This window comes from Thunnus thynnus, chromosome 23 (genome assembly GCF_963924715.1).
Source record: "Thunnus thynnus chromosome 23, fThuThy2.1, whole genome shotgun sequence".
Taxonomy (NCBI): Eukaryota; Metazoa; Chordata; class Actinopteri; order Scombriformes; family Scombridae; genus Thunnus; species Thunnus thynnus.
The window spans coordinates 15,654,774-15,672,917 of NC_089539.1; the positions used below are offsets into that span (position 1 = coordinate 15,654,774).

General features: G+C 40.9%; 1 protein-coding gene across 1 annotated transcript; it reads right to left on the minus strand.

The window, feature by feature from the left end:
- Nucleotides 1-1,063: 1,063 nt before the first annotated feature.
- st8sia1 (ST8 alpha-N-acetyl-neuraminide alpha-2,8-sialyltransferase 1) lies at nucleotides 1,064-16,531 on the minus strand. Its single transcript, XM_067582260.1, has 5 exons — nucleotides 15,655-16,531; nucleotides 14,452-14,596; nucleotides 7,093-7,202; nucleotides 4,550-4,642; nucleotides 1,064-4,075 (listed from the first exon to the last, which is right to left on the minus strand). The coding sequence occupies exons 1-5, from the start codon at nucleotides 15,831-15,833 to the stop codon at nucleotides 3,595-3,597; spliced, it is 1,008 nt and encodes a 335-aa protein (XP_067438361.1). The 5' UTR covers nucleotides 15,834-16,531; the 3' UTR covers nucleotides 1,064-3,594.
- Nucleotides 16,532-18,144: the final 1,613 nt, after the last annotated feature.

Sequence of the window (18,144 nt, forward strand, 5' to 3'; positions counted from 1 at the left end):
TGGCTTCTGAGACTCTCTGCTGTCTTAAACCTGCACTACGACATCAGCATGAACAACTTGTTTTGCTTCTTCAAGGTCCAAATATGAGTTCCAAATAGTAGAAGTCATTATCATGATGACATAGAGCAAGGCTAAAGAACTAAAGGTTTGACACACACACAGCAGCGTCTTGCTTAAGGACACTACAGCTCATCATATGGCTGTTACAGGGATTGAACATGTGACCTTTCCGTGACCAGATTCAAACCAATTGGTCACCCTGTGGCCACACATACTGTAGCTTGATAAATTGACCAGCTGGTCTGAGATGGGAATGGAAATGGATGACTATACTGCCTTTGTGTGTGTATCTTGCTCCGTTTTTTTTTCTGCCTTGTTTTTTGTTTCATGGACCTCATGTTCCCTCTGGCAGCTTTAGAGAAATAGTTTTGGGAAATACACTTATCCTCTTTCTTGCAGAGAGTTAGATGAGAAGATTGATATCTTTCTAATGCTAAATATGAAGCGACAGCCAACAGTCAGTTCGCTTAGCTTAGCATAATGGCAAGAAACAGGGGGAAACAGCTAGCCTAGCTCTGTCCAAAAGTAACAAACTTCACCTATCAGCACCTCTAAAGCCCATGTACTAAATAAACCAGAGATAAAGTGTTAATTAGTGAGCTTTAGAGGTGATGGTAGGCTAGTTGTTTTCCAGTGTTTATGCTAAGCTAAGCTACACATCTCGTGGACGTAGCTTCATATTTTAATGGACAAACATGAGAGAGATATCAATCTTCTCATCTAACTCTAAGTAAAAATAGCAGATAAAGGTAATTCCTCAAATCTCTCAATATTTGTTCATGAAATATGATACTGACAATGGGTGATAAAACACAGGAAACACAAGCATGATGGTGAAAGTGGAGGCACAGTGAACACTTGTTGGTGGGTTCAACCGCTTGATATGAAACCTGTGACTGGAATGATGATATGCTGCGGTTGTCGGCGATGACATTGCTCTCTGTACATGTTCTTCCACGCTATATCAATAACAGAAATCGGTTAAAAATATGTGATGTCAGAGTCAATGTTTTAAATGTTTACTTAGAAGTTGCACAAGATATATGAGTGTAAGCAGAGCATATTACAGCAGGAAGAGCACAGTGCCAAAGATTTACATGTTTTCCGGTAACAAAAGCTGCAATTTATTTGGACCTGCTGAGTTCAGTGTTAGCTTTTTAAAAAGTATAATTTTCAAGAATGACTGGAGATCTAAAACTAGTTGGTCAATATGCTTAAAGACCGATATTCACATCACTGATTAATCTCCTTTTCATTAAGATATATCAGCTTTATCACTCAGAGAGAGGATGGAATGAGGACATGAATCAGAACATAATGGAAATAGATTAATAAAAAAAAAAAAAATCAGCTGAGGTTGAAACTCAGAGTGTACCAAAAGCACATTAAAAATCATCATGCTTCCTAAATTCACTTATTTCACATCTCATTCATTCACAATACTGGGCAGGAGAAGCAAAGAAAAAAAAGGTGCAAATAAGAAACGTCACAATAAGTATAACACATTGGTCAAAATGTTCGTCATGTTCAGTTTCCAGTTTTTAGAAAGAGCCACATGTGCATTTGGACTCACGTGCATTTCACTTATATATCACATACTGTCCAACTGATCCACAGAGCCAAGGTTAGTCAAGAAAAATCAAACACAGATGGGAGGATGATCAGCATTAGAAATATCACTTGTTTCAATGATTCTTTTTGCCTTAACACATCTCAAAGGCACTGGACCTTATTCAGCTTGACAGACATGGAGTGGATAAAGCATAAAGCAGTAACTTAACAGCTTCTGTACCATGATTCTGAGGAGTATTTTAAGATTGTGGTACACTCCATGCACTTTCCATGCAGCATCATCCTTTGTTGTAGTATTGACAATATGGCACGGTCACATTTATCACTCTTAAATGACTTTTTTTTTTTTTTTTTTTTAATACAAAAACAAAACAAGTTCAATCAAGTTCGTCATTTTCCAGCTGCAAGTACCAAACAACCACATCTGTCATCATCATCATGTTGGCTTGTACATGAGCATCTTATTTTTCCCTTGTGCCCAAAAAAATGTCAAAAAAAATATACAAAAAGGAACGCAGGACAGATGCTCCATTCCTTCTGTTTGCAGATGCAAAATAATAATAACAACAGCATAATAATAATGGCATGAATAATCACAATTTACCCTATGAAATGTCCAACATCTAAAAAAAAAGAAAAAAATAAGGTTTACTGTCAACCGTTAAAATGCCACTCTGTGACACTGAGTCTTTTTCTATCACTACTACCTCCCTTTCAAGCAGTGTCTCGCCATTAGAGAGCGCAAGGACAGTGCAAGACTGTGTATCAAAGAGACCACTGTTCCCTTGGCTTGGCACCTGGCAAGTTTAGTATGGTTACAAGACTTACAGCAGCCCCTCTAAGGACGTGAATTTAAGGTGCCTGCTTGTGATTGAATTGTTAGTTATTAGTCAGTTATGATGTCTACTTAGAGCTGAGGTACCTATGTGTGATGTTTTTTTTGCAGCAAATGTTGATTTCTGATAATATATGTTGATAATGTTTTCTCCCTTCTCTTCATAGCCACTGAAGAACCTAAAAAAAAAAAAAGAATTCACATTGATCCCGAGAATCACATTTGGCAAACAAAAACAATATGCGGTAACCACTGTGTACTCATTTTCCCTTTTCAGTGAAGGGCTAAGTTGCAACTTGGTTAAACATTCTAGGGGATATAGTAGTTAAGACTCCATTTCTAATGGCTCCTGCTTTGAACTAAAGCTCTATTTGGCACTGGAGAATGCCAATCAAGCGCTCGGTTGAAGAAAAGTGAAAGAGAAAAAAAATCCTTTCATACACACACCAGCCAGCTTTCACTCTTTCTCCCCCGCCATCCTTTTTTTGTGCTCCTTTAAATTTCAGTCCTATTCAAGCTAGGTACCAGGACACCATTATCTCTCCCTTGTTCCTTGCATTTTGCCAGTCTTTCAGAGCGTTTTATTATTCCCCCTGGTCCTCCACGCCTTCTGTCTCTGTTTAACAAAGACCCAGAGGGGGGTTTGGTCCAGCTGCCCCATATGTCAGTCAGATACAGTAGTCAGCATACAAAAAAAAAAACATCCCACACCCATCCAACCCCAGACATGTTCACCTTTATTAGTCCCAGCTGAGGCTTTCCATAAAAAACACAGCCGTGCAACCACACACACAATTTCAGAAACCAGGGGTAAAGATATGGCAAGTTTTGGGAATGTATGGATATTTTACATTGTGCGTATGCCTGCATGTGGTGATGTGCATTCTGTCCCTGATGCTGCTGGTCTGGGTGGAGGACATTCTCATGATATTGAGGGATTAACGGGGGGGAGCAGTGAACGGACACAGATGCAGTGCCGGGGGTTCCTCAGAGGAAATATGCTCATGTGCATGTGCAAGCATGTGTGTCATGACATCAATGTCCTGTTGGATAGCAACCCATAAGTCTTCACCTGCTTCCTGTAACCCGCTAAGCTTCAACTGACTGCTGACGCTCGTCAAAATGCTCTAACTCCCTCTCTCCTGAGGGGGGCAGTGTCCCACCCTCATGCGGAGCGTGCCGCTTTTGTGCAGGTGCCAAAGCTTGACAAACTCCTCGGGCATGGCATGGAACCACTTGTAGGGCAGGATGTTGTCGTAGTAATGGTGGCTGACTGGCTGCTCATCCAGGCCGACGGAAAACGGCCAGAAGCCGTAGGCCGTCACCTCCTCGCACAGCCCCAAGGCCAAGCTGACCAGGAAGAGCCCCGTGGAGAGGCGTTTGGCGTGCACGCCGCGGGCCTTCCAGAATTTTCCCACAGTGCGCAGGAACTCTGGGTTGGCAAAGAGCACGGTGAGGTTGGAGGAGGTATCTGCCAGGGCGTAATGCGCCCGCAGTGACGGGTCGGTGCCAGGCTTCATGGAGAACGCTGGCATGTAGATGTAGCTTGAGCCGTAGACCTTCATACTTTCCACAAAAGCTTTTCTCGACAACAGAAGGTTCTGAAACCTGAGTAATAGAAACAGTGATAGAGAGAAAGTGAAGTAATCCTTTTGTTGGGGTTTAACAGTATGAGTCTACAGACTGTTTGAATAATCTTTACAGCTGTCTTCATTTCCCAAGTGGGTGTCAAGCAATTCAGTTTCCTGTGTTGTCAGATGCAATGCCTCAAAAGCACAAGGGTCTGTCTTATAATGACTATACACAGTTTAGAACAAGCAGTCTGTTTAGTTGAACTTTTATTTCACCATTTTTAAATCCTATTCATGTGTGGCTTTTTATATCATAGTGCATCTCTTCACATCACTACAGTGATTCAACCATTAGCCTTTTCTGTCTATGTTAGCAAATCTGCTCTGTACATTTACTTGCTCTGTACTGTAAGTCGTGAATATCTATGCGGAAAGGGATAAATGCGCGTTGATCTATTTGAGAATAGACTTGATTATGCAATTCTGAATCTTAAAAAAACAAGCTGATTACCTTTTCTCTATGATGCTGGGGTTGGCTGTCACCAGATGTGTTCTGGTTCCCACATCCTCCACATATTCCTTTGAAAGTGGTGGAAGGTTACACCTAAATGAGCAAAACACACAATATAGCATTTTACATATTCAACATGCACACACGCTATGTACTTTGAAAATGGTACCCATGATTATGATTTATATAAGCTACCCAAGCACACACAAGATAAACAATTCGATGATTTGTTTAAGTCATTATGGCTATTAACTTCTTGATTAGATTTGATTATGACAGCGAGCAGAGAGGCAGATTAAAGGATATGTTCACAATTTTTCAAGTCTGTTTCACTCAATTGAACACTGAAAGAGGTGCTTTTGATGTAAGTGATGGGGGCCATCATCCAAAAAATGGCCAAAAAATGTGCAGAAATGCATGTAAAAGTCCATCTTAGTCTGAGTTAGTCATATCAAGTGGATACCTGCCACATTTACAGTCTTTTTAGCATCATTTGACTAATTTGGGCAGCTGAAGCTTCATATTAGCTTAACTTCTAAATACATTTTCGCAAAGAAAGAGGTTTGTGGATTTTGGCCCCCATCACTTTCATTTTAAGTGCATTATAAAAGGATCTTCTAATGGTCAGTATGAACAGGAGGAATGATTATAACAAGAAAACATTTCAATTTGGGAACCTGACTATTGTTTTAGGACAGACTTGAAAAATTATGAACCTGTCCTTTAATTCAATAAACATTTCCTGTTGTGCATGTGTGACTCAAAACCACACACGCACACACATCAAAATCTACAATGACATTACTGTACTAAATTTACATTTCAAGTTTGCAAGATGTGTTTAATAGATTAAATTACAATAACATCACTATGTCACAGTTTCGGACATTTTCTCTACCATGCAAAACTTTACTGGCTGGTAAAATATTATTTTTTGTGTGTGTTATCAGCAGTTTAAAAAAGAAAATTAAACTGAAAATTAAAATTAAATCCACACACCAGACGGTTGTTGGCGTCAAACCCAGGACCAGGAAGTTCAGTAGTAAAATATAGACACATGTATTGTCCTCTTACCTAGAGTGTTACTGTCTAATTTTGTGTATGAAGTTGCAGCATGTGCATTCAAGTGCACATTTGATAGGATACTTTTTTGATCATTTTGCTCCCAAGAGTTGCAAAGATGCTTGGAAACAGGGTGGGTTTAGGAAGATTATCTATTATACATTATCAGTGGGTTTTTTAAGGGTTGGTAACAATCACGGTCAATAACATCAGCTCTTCTCAACCTCTCTGCGAAAATCTGTGAACACAACGAAGATCCACACGCGGTGGATGTAGAGGAGTTGCCATGTGCTCACCGAAGGAGCGTTTGACTGCTATCCCCGAGACGTAAAGACAGAAAAAAAAAGTCCCAGTGTTTTATCAACTTAATGTCAACGATGGAAGAAACAAAAGACAGAGCTCAGACAAACACATTCAAGTACATCGCTCTAAATAAGATTCTGCACACATTCAAGTCAGTTTTGTTTATATGGTGCCAAATCACAACAGACGTTATCTCAGGGTACTTTTCATACAGAACTGGTTTATGTGTTTTGTCAATGTGGTGTTGCCATACTTAGCTGTCCAAGAGGTGGACCCGCTCAACCAATTATATTTAGGGATACAATTTAGCCACTTACTGACAAAAAAGAAGAGGAAAAAACACTTGTGCATGGTCAAAGCATGGTTTTCCCCTTGCACTAGTCATGATTCTGCTCTACCATGACATCTTGTTCATCATTGAAGATTTGTGTGGTTATTTTTTAACAGCGTGGTACTGATCATGTAATGTAACCTCTATGACAATGCACGTCACTCAAGTTAGAGACTGCAGAGGCGGTACAGTATGACGGCTGTATATGGAGTCCATAAGTTGACAGGGAAGGTCATGTAAGCTGTTGTTATCAGATGCTGCCTTACTGGCATTTTGTACTTTGTATCTTTTTCCTTTTAAACTTTTCCTAATGCTCAAAGTCTAATAGTTTACTCAATAACTCTCTCTTGAACTGTTGCAACACTCGGGTGTAGTTGTCACATTCTCAGGGAAGAAAATGGTTTTTTCCCCTATCAAAACCAATACAAATGTATTTCTTTGACTACTTGTTTGAAACAGGAAGACACCTTTAATTCATACTCATGAAACACAGCAGCTTGTTTGCTTCAACAAGTGCAGAACAATATTTTTTATACTATTTTATTCTGCACCATCTGATGGTTTTATTCTGCCTTATTCCTTTCTGCTCATCTTCTCTTCCTACCTCATCTTAATTCATTTTTTGCTCACTCACGCCTAAACTCTTTTCTCTCTTGCCCTCACTGTGGCCCATTTTTTCCTCTCTCTGCCTCTCCCTCTCTCGGCTACAGTCGACACCAGCTCTCATTATCACTGATGGCTGATGGTGTTTGACTGCTCTCTTAAACACGGCTGATTCACATTTGGAGGAGCAATGAAGCAGTCGTATAAACGCGCTCGCTCACAAACACAGATCCTTGTTTCTCACCGCATGACGAAGTCGGCCTGGTCAATGTCCCGTCCGCATTTGCTGTGCCTGAGGATGCCGCCGTTACCCACCACCGCACATTTCTTCAAAGGCAGCTGCAGAGGGTTGTCCTGAGCAGAAGAAAACATGCAGCTCTGTCATTGTGCCCACAGACACAAGTACCTGGACATTAACACACAAAATCACTTACACACACACACAAAACCACATTAATTTTCTCTCGACTTAGATCCCAAAATTGAAGCTGGTGTAAGAGTCACCCTCTGTTCAGCAAAACTCAGGATCTCGACCCAACTGCTAATCTCCCTTCACAGTTTCATGAGCTGACGGACACACCAGCAAGGAGATTTTAAGCAAGAAGCTGGACAAAAGCAAGCACAGGTCATACAGCTATTGAATCCAATTCTGTGTCTGGATATGCTCCTGAAATTCAATCAGGGATACCAAGCAGATATAGGCAAATCTGCAAAGAAAAAAGCTATACTGCCAAGCAAAAAAATATAAAAACCTTAACTTATCTGCAAATTCCATCTGAACTATTCAATAAATGTGAACTTATGACCAAATGTACCATATTATTTGTCATATGAAACACATTTCACAAACAGGCATCTTCCTAAAAAGTGCTCTCTTCTCGTACCCTCTCCATTATAATCAAATCAATGTCCTGGTAAATGTCTTTTCTTGAATCTCATGGCACTGTGTTTGTGCCTGGTCCCTAACACAGTGGTTCCCAACCTTTTGTCTGATGTACCTCCACAGCCCTGTAAAATGAACTCAAATACCCCTTCATCAATACCATGTATTATGTTCCAGATGGACTGGATGTTATGTTACTTAATATTACTGACTATATAACGGTGGATAATATTACAATATTTTTAAATACAATTGAACTGTCAATGTTAAGGTTGGTTCAGTCAGGTTTGCAATGGACGTTTCAACAATTTATCCAGTACTTTAAGCTAGCTATTTCAAGTACTATGCCTTTTTACATATCTACTATCTATTTAACCATTTGTCCAGTACTTTTAGCTAAATGTTTCAACCATATTTCTATTACATACTGTAATAAAAGTAACAGTTTGAACAGTTTATTGCTTTTAGCTACCTATTTTAAACATTTATCCATTAGGCTACTTTTATCTAACTCTTTCAACCTATTAGCTCACTTGCTAACTAGTTTTCGTGCACTCTTCATTGCAACACAAAGTGTTTAACCCTCTGGTTAGCTGTGTTAATGTAAATGACATAAAATTTCCCAAGGGCGTGGATTTTTTTCTGATTTTTCTATTTTTAACTTTAGCTCTTTAAATATGTCTATAGTATGCTGTATACATCCAATACTACCACTTGGCTCTATCGTGGCCACTTTTGGCCCATTGAAACCATTAAAACTGCACTTTTTAATTCCATGTTATTTACAACATTAAATCATGCAATTTAGGTAAAATGGGTTTCATTCTGAACTCAACACTTGAAATTTATAGTTTTTAATGTTTTCATTAGATAGTGTCATTGGTCAATTTTTGGCCTTGGGAGCAAATTCATGTAATATTCTTAGTTTCCACTAAGGGTGTACGATGGCTTACCGCACTCCACTGAAGCAAATGAATGACACAATTTTGACATAGGTGTAATTTTAAGGATGTCAGATAATGATTTTTGTGTGTGCATGAAAAAAAATGTGCATGTGTGTGAAACTACAGCGCAAATATGTATTTGCAAGATAGAGTGAAATCAATTATGATGTATCCTTCCCCCAAGTTGCAGCGACTTTCTGTTGATGCAGGCTATTCAGCTTTGCGGGTTTCCCAGGTAAACTTGCCTTTGGTGTACATGTTGAAAGCACCTGTAGCTTTGCCACATGCAACTACACAATAACCCTTACACACCCAAATATCTACCCTCCTCCCCATTAAAACAAACATAGGAGGTCATGCAAAGATGCTGCTGTGAGGGCAACAAAAACAAAAACAAACCTGTCCCAGAGTTTATGTACTATTGCTATAAGTAAACCTAACAGCTCCCAGATCATTTTTTCTCTGGCAAGATGGTCATATTTGCTGCTTCAAGCACAAAATTATGTTATGTGCTCAGCAAGCAAGGATGAGGAGAAATCCTCTGCCCTTGATGAAGAGACATCGTCCACCCATGGTGAGGACACATCCTCCTCAGAGGATGACAGCATCACAGGTGACAATGAAGAGTACCAGCCAGTGCCCGATTCCTCTTCCTCAGGGGGTGAAGAGGATACAGACACAGGAGTGAAGGCCAAGCAGCTAATGGCGGAAAAAGTAGGAGCAGTGGCAGAGCAGCCTGGTCGCCAGAATAAAACGTTGGCAGTTTACGTTTCTGCAAACCACAGAAACGTTGAATGTCTACATTTCAACATGTGAAATACGTAGCATATTAACATTTCTACAAAACGCAATATGTCAACATTTACAAAAAACGCATCATCTCAACATTTCTAAAGTGACATAGTTCACACGAGATCTATATGAGTTGATCTTTCCTATTAGGAGGGAGGAGGGGTCGGTGGATGGTTAGTCAGAAAGTTGGAAATCAGCAGAGAGTACGATTCGAGAGCCCCTCGAAACCAATGTCCACTTCCCATTTCAACCAACAAAAGCAAGTGTTTTCAATGAGACGTCAGGACATTTGCAGCTGTTTTTCTGGCATCAACATTGACACATTCAAACATTGACATTTTAACAACATTCATGTCGATGTGCTGGGGTTAGCGCAACAGCTAATTTGCACCTGTAAAATCTAACAAATTGATTGAAAAAAAATATATTATGTGGTTTTATAGAGTTTTACTCAAATCGCATTTTTCCAAATTAATTGAGCTACTCTACAATCTTTCCACATACCCCCTGGCAAGTGCCCCTGGTTGGGAATCACTGCCTGAATTAAAGCCTTGTATAGGACAGTAATAGAAACGGTTACAGAGGACACTGAAATGCCACGCTTCATGAGGCAAGGGCCAAAAATGTCTTTTCTCTTTGCCTCAGCTGTATTTAAGTCGGAGGCATGGATTAAGTGAGACGGCGGAAACAATTGTCCTCATTATTCCCCGTGGAGAGCACACACTTGAGAATACACACACAAAAGTGCACACACACACCTCTCCTTGCCTCAGGGTCTCTTTTGGACCGTGACAGGGGGTTGAGTCAGAGGGGACAATAACAGCCCATCATGTTGGGGAGGGGAACCAGCATGTTGGGCTAAAACTTGAGAGGGGGAATATAATTCCAGTAGCACATGGTCCAACTAAATCTGGAAAGTTATCATTATCAATAATCCAAATTGCTTACTAAAATCCTGAATGTTTTGACATATTTTGGATTGGTTTGTATGCTATAATGTAGGGCTGCAACTAACTATTTTCATTATTTGGTGGTTATTTTTTCAATGTATTTAGTTTATTAGTCTATAAAATGTCAGAAATTTGTGAAAAATGCACATCAGAATCTCCCAGAGCCCAAGTTAATGTTTTCAAATTACTTGTGTGGTCCAAAAAACAAATTGTTCTGTTTTTAGTGTTGGTTTCAATATGAGAGGAACTGAAATCTTTGTCTCGTCGTGAGTTTATATGGGATTATATATATATATGAGAGGAACTGAAATCTTTGTGTCGTCATGAGTTTATGTGGGATTATATATATATATATATATATATAAACTTTTTAAGATGCTGAAATGATGAATATCCCTCCACAAATCCTCTTTGTACTGTACAATATCAAAGGACAACTGGTCGAGGAACTACATAAGGAAGATCATAGGAATCAACTGTACAGTCCACTGAACTGTATGTATGGATGTTCTGTTTGAGCCATTGAACTAACCAGCAATTAACAGTCAAAGCCCTAATTGGCACATTCCCTGGCAGATGCCCAGATACTGTAGCTGTTGCCAGCTTGGTGTAGCGTGGCTGTCTGTCTGTGCTCAGACCTGCAATCACAGCACTAGTAGTTGAGAAGCCAGAATTTGTGTGTGTATGTGAGCTTGTACTTCATCCATCCCACCTAAATACTAGGTACCGTCTTTCTGGGAAACACAGAAGGAACTCGCCACAATATATGCTTGTTACGGAAGTTCAACCAGGTTACTAAAAATACATAAAAAACATGGTGTAATGATATAGCTAACATCACATCCAAAAGCAACACATATTTACTCATATGCACAGTCACAGAGTTTAAGAAATGTTGCATAAAATTGGTATACCGTTAACTAAAATTCTTGCATTTATAAGCACTTTTTCAAGGGTCAGTCCACTAAAAATCACATAAAAACACTGTTATTATCCTTCTTACTTTGAGTGGAATCTAGCCTTGCAAATACTGTAGTCAGTCAGGTTTTGAGATATCTGCAGCTGAGATTCTGGCACTGGCCAAATACGGTAGATTGCCCAAAGAATCTGGGACATTGCCCCTGGAGAGGCATGTTGCTGTTGAGTTTTTCAAATATAAAAATAAATTCATTACAACCTAAATTGAACTGGGATGGTGGCAGAAATCTTAGCATTGAAAAAAGCATTTCAAAACCACTTGTAAGTGGTAAAATACATGTTTAGTTACACTAGCGGCGTGGCTTTATTTGGTCCAGACTGAAATATCTCAACAACTATATAACGGTGACTTTGGTGGTCCCCGGACTTTTCATCTAGCACCACCAGCTGGTCAAAATTGCACCAAAATTTCCTTAATGAACTGGCACAAAACTTGGTACAGACATGTACCAATGCAGACCTGCCAACCCTGGACGAATTTTATGAGTGTGTCAGATGCAAAACACTGCAGTTTGCACAATGAATAACTGTACATAATCTACATACCAATGTTCCCCCCAGGTTGACTGCTTTGGAGCGGCACTGCCTTATTCCTTAACAGAGCTATGCTACTCTAAAATCATTAGTAGCCCGTTGATATTAATGATTGTCTGAAATTTTAGCAGCGGCGCTCATAATTTTGCAGCGGTGGTGTGCCGCTGCTGAATGAATTTAGGGGAAACACTGCATACACATTAAAGTACATCATTTGCATGCAGCAGTCAAATAAACAAAAATTTCCATTTGTTTGTCACCTGCCTAAAAATAGCTTACCAAGGAGCACAATTTCACTTAGGTGACATGCTAACCTCTCACTACTGCTGCATTTATATAGCCCCTATTGTTGTATGGCTTGTTGTTGATGATTTTTAAATTGCTTTTCTCAGCTCAACGACAGTTTTACAAATATAAAACCTCTGTGAATCAAAAACTCATAATAGAAAGAGTCATAATTGACCTTGTTTGCAGTTTGTGTTGTCAACAGTTTAAGGGACGTATCTTTTACAATGGTGGTCTATGGGGAAAATGCTTTTTGGGCTGCAGGGGGATTTTTCGCTGCAATGCCGCAAGTGACCACTGGGAAAATTGGCTGCAAGGCTGAGTGGTGGCGCCGTACCCAGCTCTTACAATACATCCATGGGTGAAGGCACAAATCCAACAAATCCGGTGCAATGATTGGTCAAATTCTTTTTCTTCTTATGCTTTTCGGCAGGCTAGACGCTTCTGCCTCTTGCTGATAGACTTGAGTATTGCATGTGTGCAATTGAACTCACAGGCATCACAACCTTCTTGCGTAGTTTAGAGTGACAAATCATACTGGCGTATTTTGATGTCAAAATGCGTACCTGCTACGCAAAATGCGTACAGGTTGGCAGGTCTATTAATATCCCCACAAGATGAAATATAACCTTTGGTGATCCCTGAAATCTTACTCTAGCACCATCAGCAGGTCAACAATTTAACTTTAATTGTCCAACTTGGCCAAATACGTGCAAAACTGAAGCTGCATTTTATGTTCAGTCTCACAGTGCTGCTAGCATGTCTGAAGTCTTTTTTTGTGATTTGGATGAATCAACATATGTACAATATATTCTTAATCTAAGGCATGAACACTTGCAGTATGTTTGCATTAAAACATTGCATTTCCTCTACTTCACAAAACCCCCCAGTAACATCAAAGCCTTTAAACCCACTGGTGCACATTCATGCACACACACACACACACACACACAAACACCATGGTTTAGCTTGGCCACTTGCTCTTCATATTTCTTTTTTTATTCACCCTCACCTCCCCCATCCCTCATGAATGAACATACACAGCTCACGCTCGCAAATTAGGGTCAGATATTCATTGCATTTTCCAACCTGGATATTCAGCTGCAGATTTTCAGCATGAGTAACAGGGATCCAATCTTGATTACTAGTGAGATGTATCACCCCTTGATACAAAAACCATGGCAAAAACACTTAAACCACTGTTACTCATTTTGTCCTGTTTCCAGGCACAAACACTCTCATCCACACATATACATTGACATAGAATGAATTGCCCAACAGACCTTATCTGGATACAGTCACTGAGCCGTAAATACACATACTACACCCATTTTTGCATTTCTCTGAATGCAAAGTAAAGGGGAAGTAACTTGAGAGAGAGAAACTTGAAGCATACGTTCAGTTTTTACTCATGGTTTAAACATTCCTTTCTTACATTAGACTCTTACTTTCCAAAAGTGGGGGAAAAAAACACATCCTGTTGAGTAATAAATCCAGAGAAGCAGCCTGATTTGCTGTAAAAAAAAAAATCTGTACCTCTTATCCTACATCCTGTCTCTACAGAAATCTACGGCCCTTAGGTGACGAGAAAGAGAAAATAATCATAATGAATAAATGAAAATGAAAGTGACACAGATACCTCGTGTAGTATCATTCACTCTGGCATTTTACTGATATTTGCAGCATCTTACAGCGTCTGTTGTTCTAGCAGACTCTTCTGCACATCTCCACATCTGAATATCGACCCCCCCCCCCCCCCCCCCCCACACAGAGAACACTATACCAGTAGTCCTCTCTCATTCGAGGGTGTCTGTCTGCTCCACTGCTCCCTCCCTGCCTCCATTATGGATCAACAAGGATCCATGTTAAAACCCACAGTCCCCACAACAGTGTCATATTGCGCTGAGTGGGAGAAAAAAAAAAAAAAAAAACAGTCTCCATCATCTGGTCTTAGTTACTTTTCAAGAACACAGCTGTCTATCTCAAAGTCATCTGTCTTGTGGAGAGGGATTCTAAGTAAGTCTGTGGCTCTCTGATATAAAAAAACCACCTAAAACCCCCTAAAGAACAGCATTACACCATCTTTAAAGAGGGAGTGAATGTTGGTTTTCATTGCATGTGATGACTTGACAGACTTCCACTGCAATGTGGAAAGCGCTGTTATATGAGAATTATGATTAAAAACTTCTATTCTTTTTCTATTTATGGTATTTACATGCTTGCACTCTCCTGCTTACCTGTACAAAGAGCGGGTAGGTGTCATTGTTGACTGTGTGCGAGTGGTAGAACTCGCCATCGTACCATAGGACCTTGCCCATCGGGGAGTTCTCCTTGGTCACCGCGAACATCCTCTTCGGATCGCAGCATTCTGTCAGCAACTTCCTGTGAAGAGAAGGATGTGGGATTTAAAGGGAAATAATCAATCGGGTCTCTGGTGATCTCTGGACAGTTTGACACAAATTGGATTCTACAGGACAGCCAGGATTCTGGTAAGAAACGGGCTAGAATAATTGCTTAATTATTTGCCTTGAGACATCCATTGAGAGCTGCGTATTAATACGGACAGGACAAAGAACCACTGTCTGAGGTGAAGCGCTGGGCCTGAGAGGAATGTTTTGGATTATTTATGACTTGATTAGATACTATTACACTGGAGTCTCTCTCAGCTGTCAATTCTTGGCAACAAAACCTTACTAAACACAAAGGCTGTTGAGCTGTATGACTGGAAGAAGCACAGAAACTCCATCTCCAAGTGAGCATCACATCTCCCTGTAGGCCCTGTCCGCTGCTCTGCAGGTTTCACCTTCTCTGATTATCCTAATCGGCTTTGCCTCGGGGAATTATCTGCGCATATTCTCCAATGAATAAGATTTAATAACGTAAATAAGACCGCAGCAGTGTAACTAACGTGCTCTGTTGATTTGGTTTGCTTTTGGAACAGTGTCACAAGCCAAGTGAAGAGTATAATGTCTCTGCGGTGTTTAATAAAGGGTCTTTATAGTGTGTTACTGTAATATTCTTAGATTTTTGCAAAGATTTGACGACCACAAACCTTTTAAAACATGTTTTTGGGAGAATTACAGTTGGCATTTTGGCATGATTGAGGGCTTTTATGCAATAATCAGAACAATTTCCCTTTGGGTGCCTATTACAATACAATCTAATAACATCATGCTCAGGGACTCCCAATACAGACAAAGGAGGAGGAGGAGGCCACAAGCCATAAATCTGAACCAAGAACACCAACTGAGGACATGCCTGCTGCTAAATAAAGCTTAGTAAATATTTAGTATGCTCTGAGGTGGATGCAGGGTAAACAAATGGATTATTTTTGCGCAATCGCTTCTTGAGCCCTGTAACTTACTACTGCTTTTTAACCCTTACAACCCACTTAAGGTGCACTTTGGGGAACACTCAGAAATGTGAGCTTAAAGACGAACCTGTACAAATCGATGCCGGTCTGGTTCTTCTGCCACACGTCTCCCTGCCTCAGCACCTCTTCTACTATTTCTTTATCGCGTGGGAGTCTGTAGACTGGGAAAATATAAAACCAGCAGAGCACCAGCACGCACAGAGCGGCCCACACCGACAGCTTGCACCGGTAGCATCGCACCAACATCTTTGCTCCCCCCCCCCACTTGTCTGTTGCTCAAAACAACCGGTGCATGCACACTGAAACCGGTAGCGGTGCAATAAAAAGCGGGCTCGGTTCAAAGCTGGTATCTGCGTCCGCCGCAGTCCCCCGTCTCATCCCACAGGAGGGGTGGAGTATGAATGGAGCTGCAAAGGTAGACTGTTGTCCGGTTGTTTGGCTCAAGCATCGGTATTGAAATCCGGTTTTGTTTGGTAAAGCTCTGATAAAGAGAAGCAGAGGCGTCTATCCCTGCAGTTCGGTTGCGGGTTTATGGTGCAGCAGTGTGTCGGGCTCTGCAGGAAACCGCCGCTCTGCTCTCGGCGCATCACCACCATCATTACAGCCTGCGGATTGTAGGGAATCATGCGGGCCCCCTCCCCGCCCGGTGTCCCGCTGCATCCCAGTCCAAAAGTGGTCTCCCGTCTCCGTTGTCCACCTTGATCCTCCTTCTCCTGTCCTCTCCTATCCCTCTCCTCCTCAAGGGCCTCCGCTGTCCTCGTCCTGCTGCAGGGTCTCCGGTGCGAGTGAACCGGGCCAGTCCAATTCAGTCTCCCTCACCTCCCCCCTCTTTCTCCTGTCAACACCCCTCTCTCTGCCGAGACAAAGTGCTTCTTGTGCTGTTGGAGGAGGGTCAAGCTCTCCAGACTGGGGAGAACGGAAGTCGATATTCAAATTAAAAGCATGCAAAAAGAACACAACTGTATGGTGGCCCAGAGATGCAAAACAAGTCACAGAACCGTTGAAATATGAAACGTCGTCGTGTTTTCTGTTTAGTGTGTTCTGCAGTGTAGGTCATAGTCAAAAGTACATGTCAAATACATTTTCAAGTAGTTCTTATCACACTGATGTTTGTTCAAGTGCTCATTTTTCTGAAAAGTTTGTCTTTAATTAGTTATTTGACAATATGAAAAAAAGGGGGTGTGACATCATGATTGACAGCTGTGACAGCCGCTCTCAAACCTCTGTCAGGTGGCCGGGCAGTTAAGGGGCCATGTCCAGGCTGTCATCCGCTGCCCAATCTTACTTCACAGTATCTGGCCTCAAATGAGGTCACACAAGCAAGATGGCCACTCCCGGAAAGGAGATATTTTGGTTTTAGCTTCATTTTTGCATAGCGGTAGGCAATGGAGACCGTGGATGTATAATAAGAAATGGATAGGGCGCCACCAGTTCAGCCTTGCAGTCAGTTTTTTTCCAGTGGCCACTTGCGATATTGTGGCGAAAAATCCCCCTGAGGCCCATAGACCACCATTGTAAAAGAGACATCTGTAAAACTGTTGACAGGACACCTCGAACTGCAAACAACGTCAATTATGACTTTTATTATGAACTTTTGATCCATGGAGGTTTTATATTTGTAAAACTTTCCTGGAGCCAAGAAAAGCGATTTAAAAATCTGTGACATCATCACAATGTAAAGTCTATGGGCCGAGCAGGAACTCATTGGCAGGGCCAGTGCGGGAAACACTACTGCGCATATTCAGTGGGCCGCACAACACAGAAGCAAATCCGGAAGCTAGAACTTTTTTTGGCATATGCACCAGCCGAGCAATTCCTACAGGACTGAATGGGCACCATTGTTAATCCGGTATCCAGCTCTTATAATACATCCACAGTGGAGACACGTCATCCATATTCATATAGAGTCAATGGTTTTCCACCTCAGGTCCACTGTACAAGCACACAGTGGTGCTGATGTACTTCCAGTAAAATCTCTGCCTTATATATCACTTCCGCTATCCATACTGCTGCTACAATTTGTGTCAAGTGGTGACAATGTCTCAGAAAAAGAAGTTTAAGTTTCAACGAAGGTTGAATGTAGTGGAATAGTAGTAGTTGTCAGAATCCTTGTACTTGTAATATTTAATCATTGTTATTGTCAAACATGTACTCCTGATTGTTGTGTAGTACTTTAGCAGTAGCAGCAGATATTGTGTGTGTGTGTGTGTGATGAAGGCTAATGTAACCATATATTTGTGGTACCAAGTAAGTTCATAGTAGACACTGATACAAGTTTAAAATGGTAACATCTGGATTGTATTTAATTGGGTTTGCATCCTACAACCTCCTCATGGGCTTATGGGCTGTAATAGGGGCCCCATCTATAGTCAGTGTGACACAAGCACAGAGAGGCACCTTCACAGAGTCAGTAATAATATAATAATAATAATAATAATGATAATAATAATTTCCATGGACCATAACAACTTGACAAAGATCAGGGCTGATGGAATTAAAATAAGTTGAGGGAAACACAGGGCGGTCCACTGTATGCCGGATCTATTAGTGACAAACA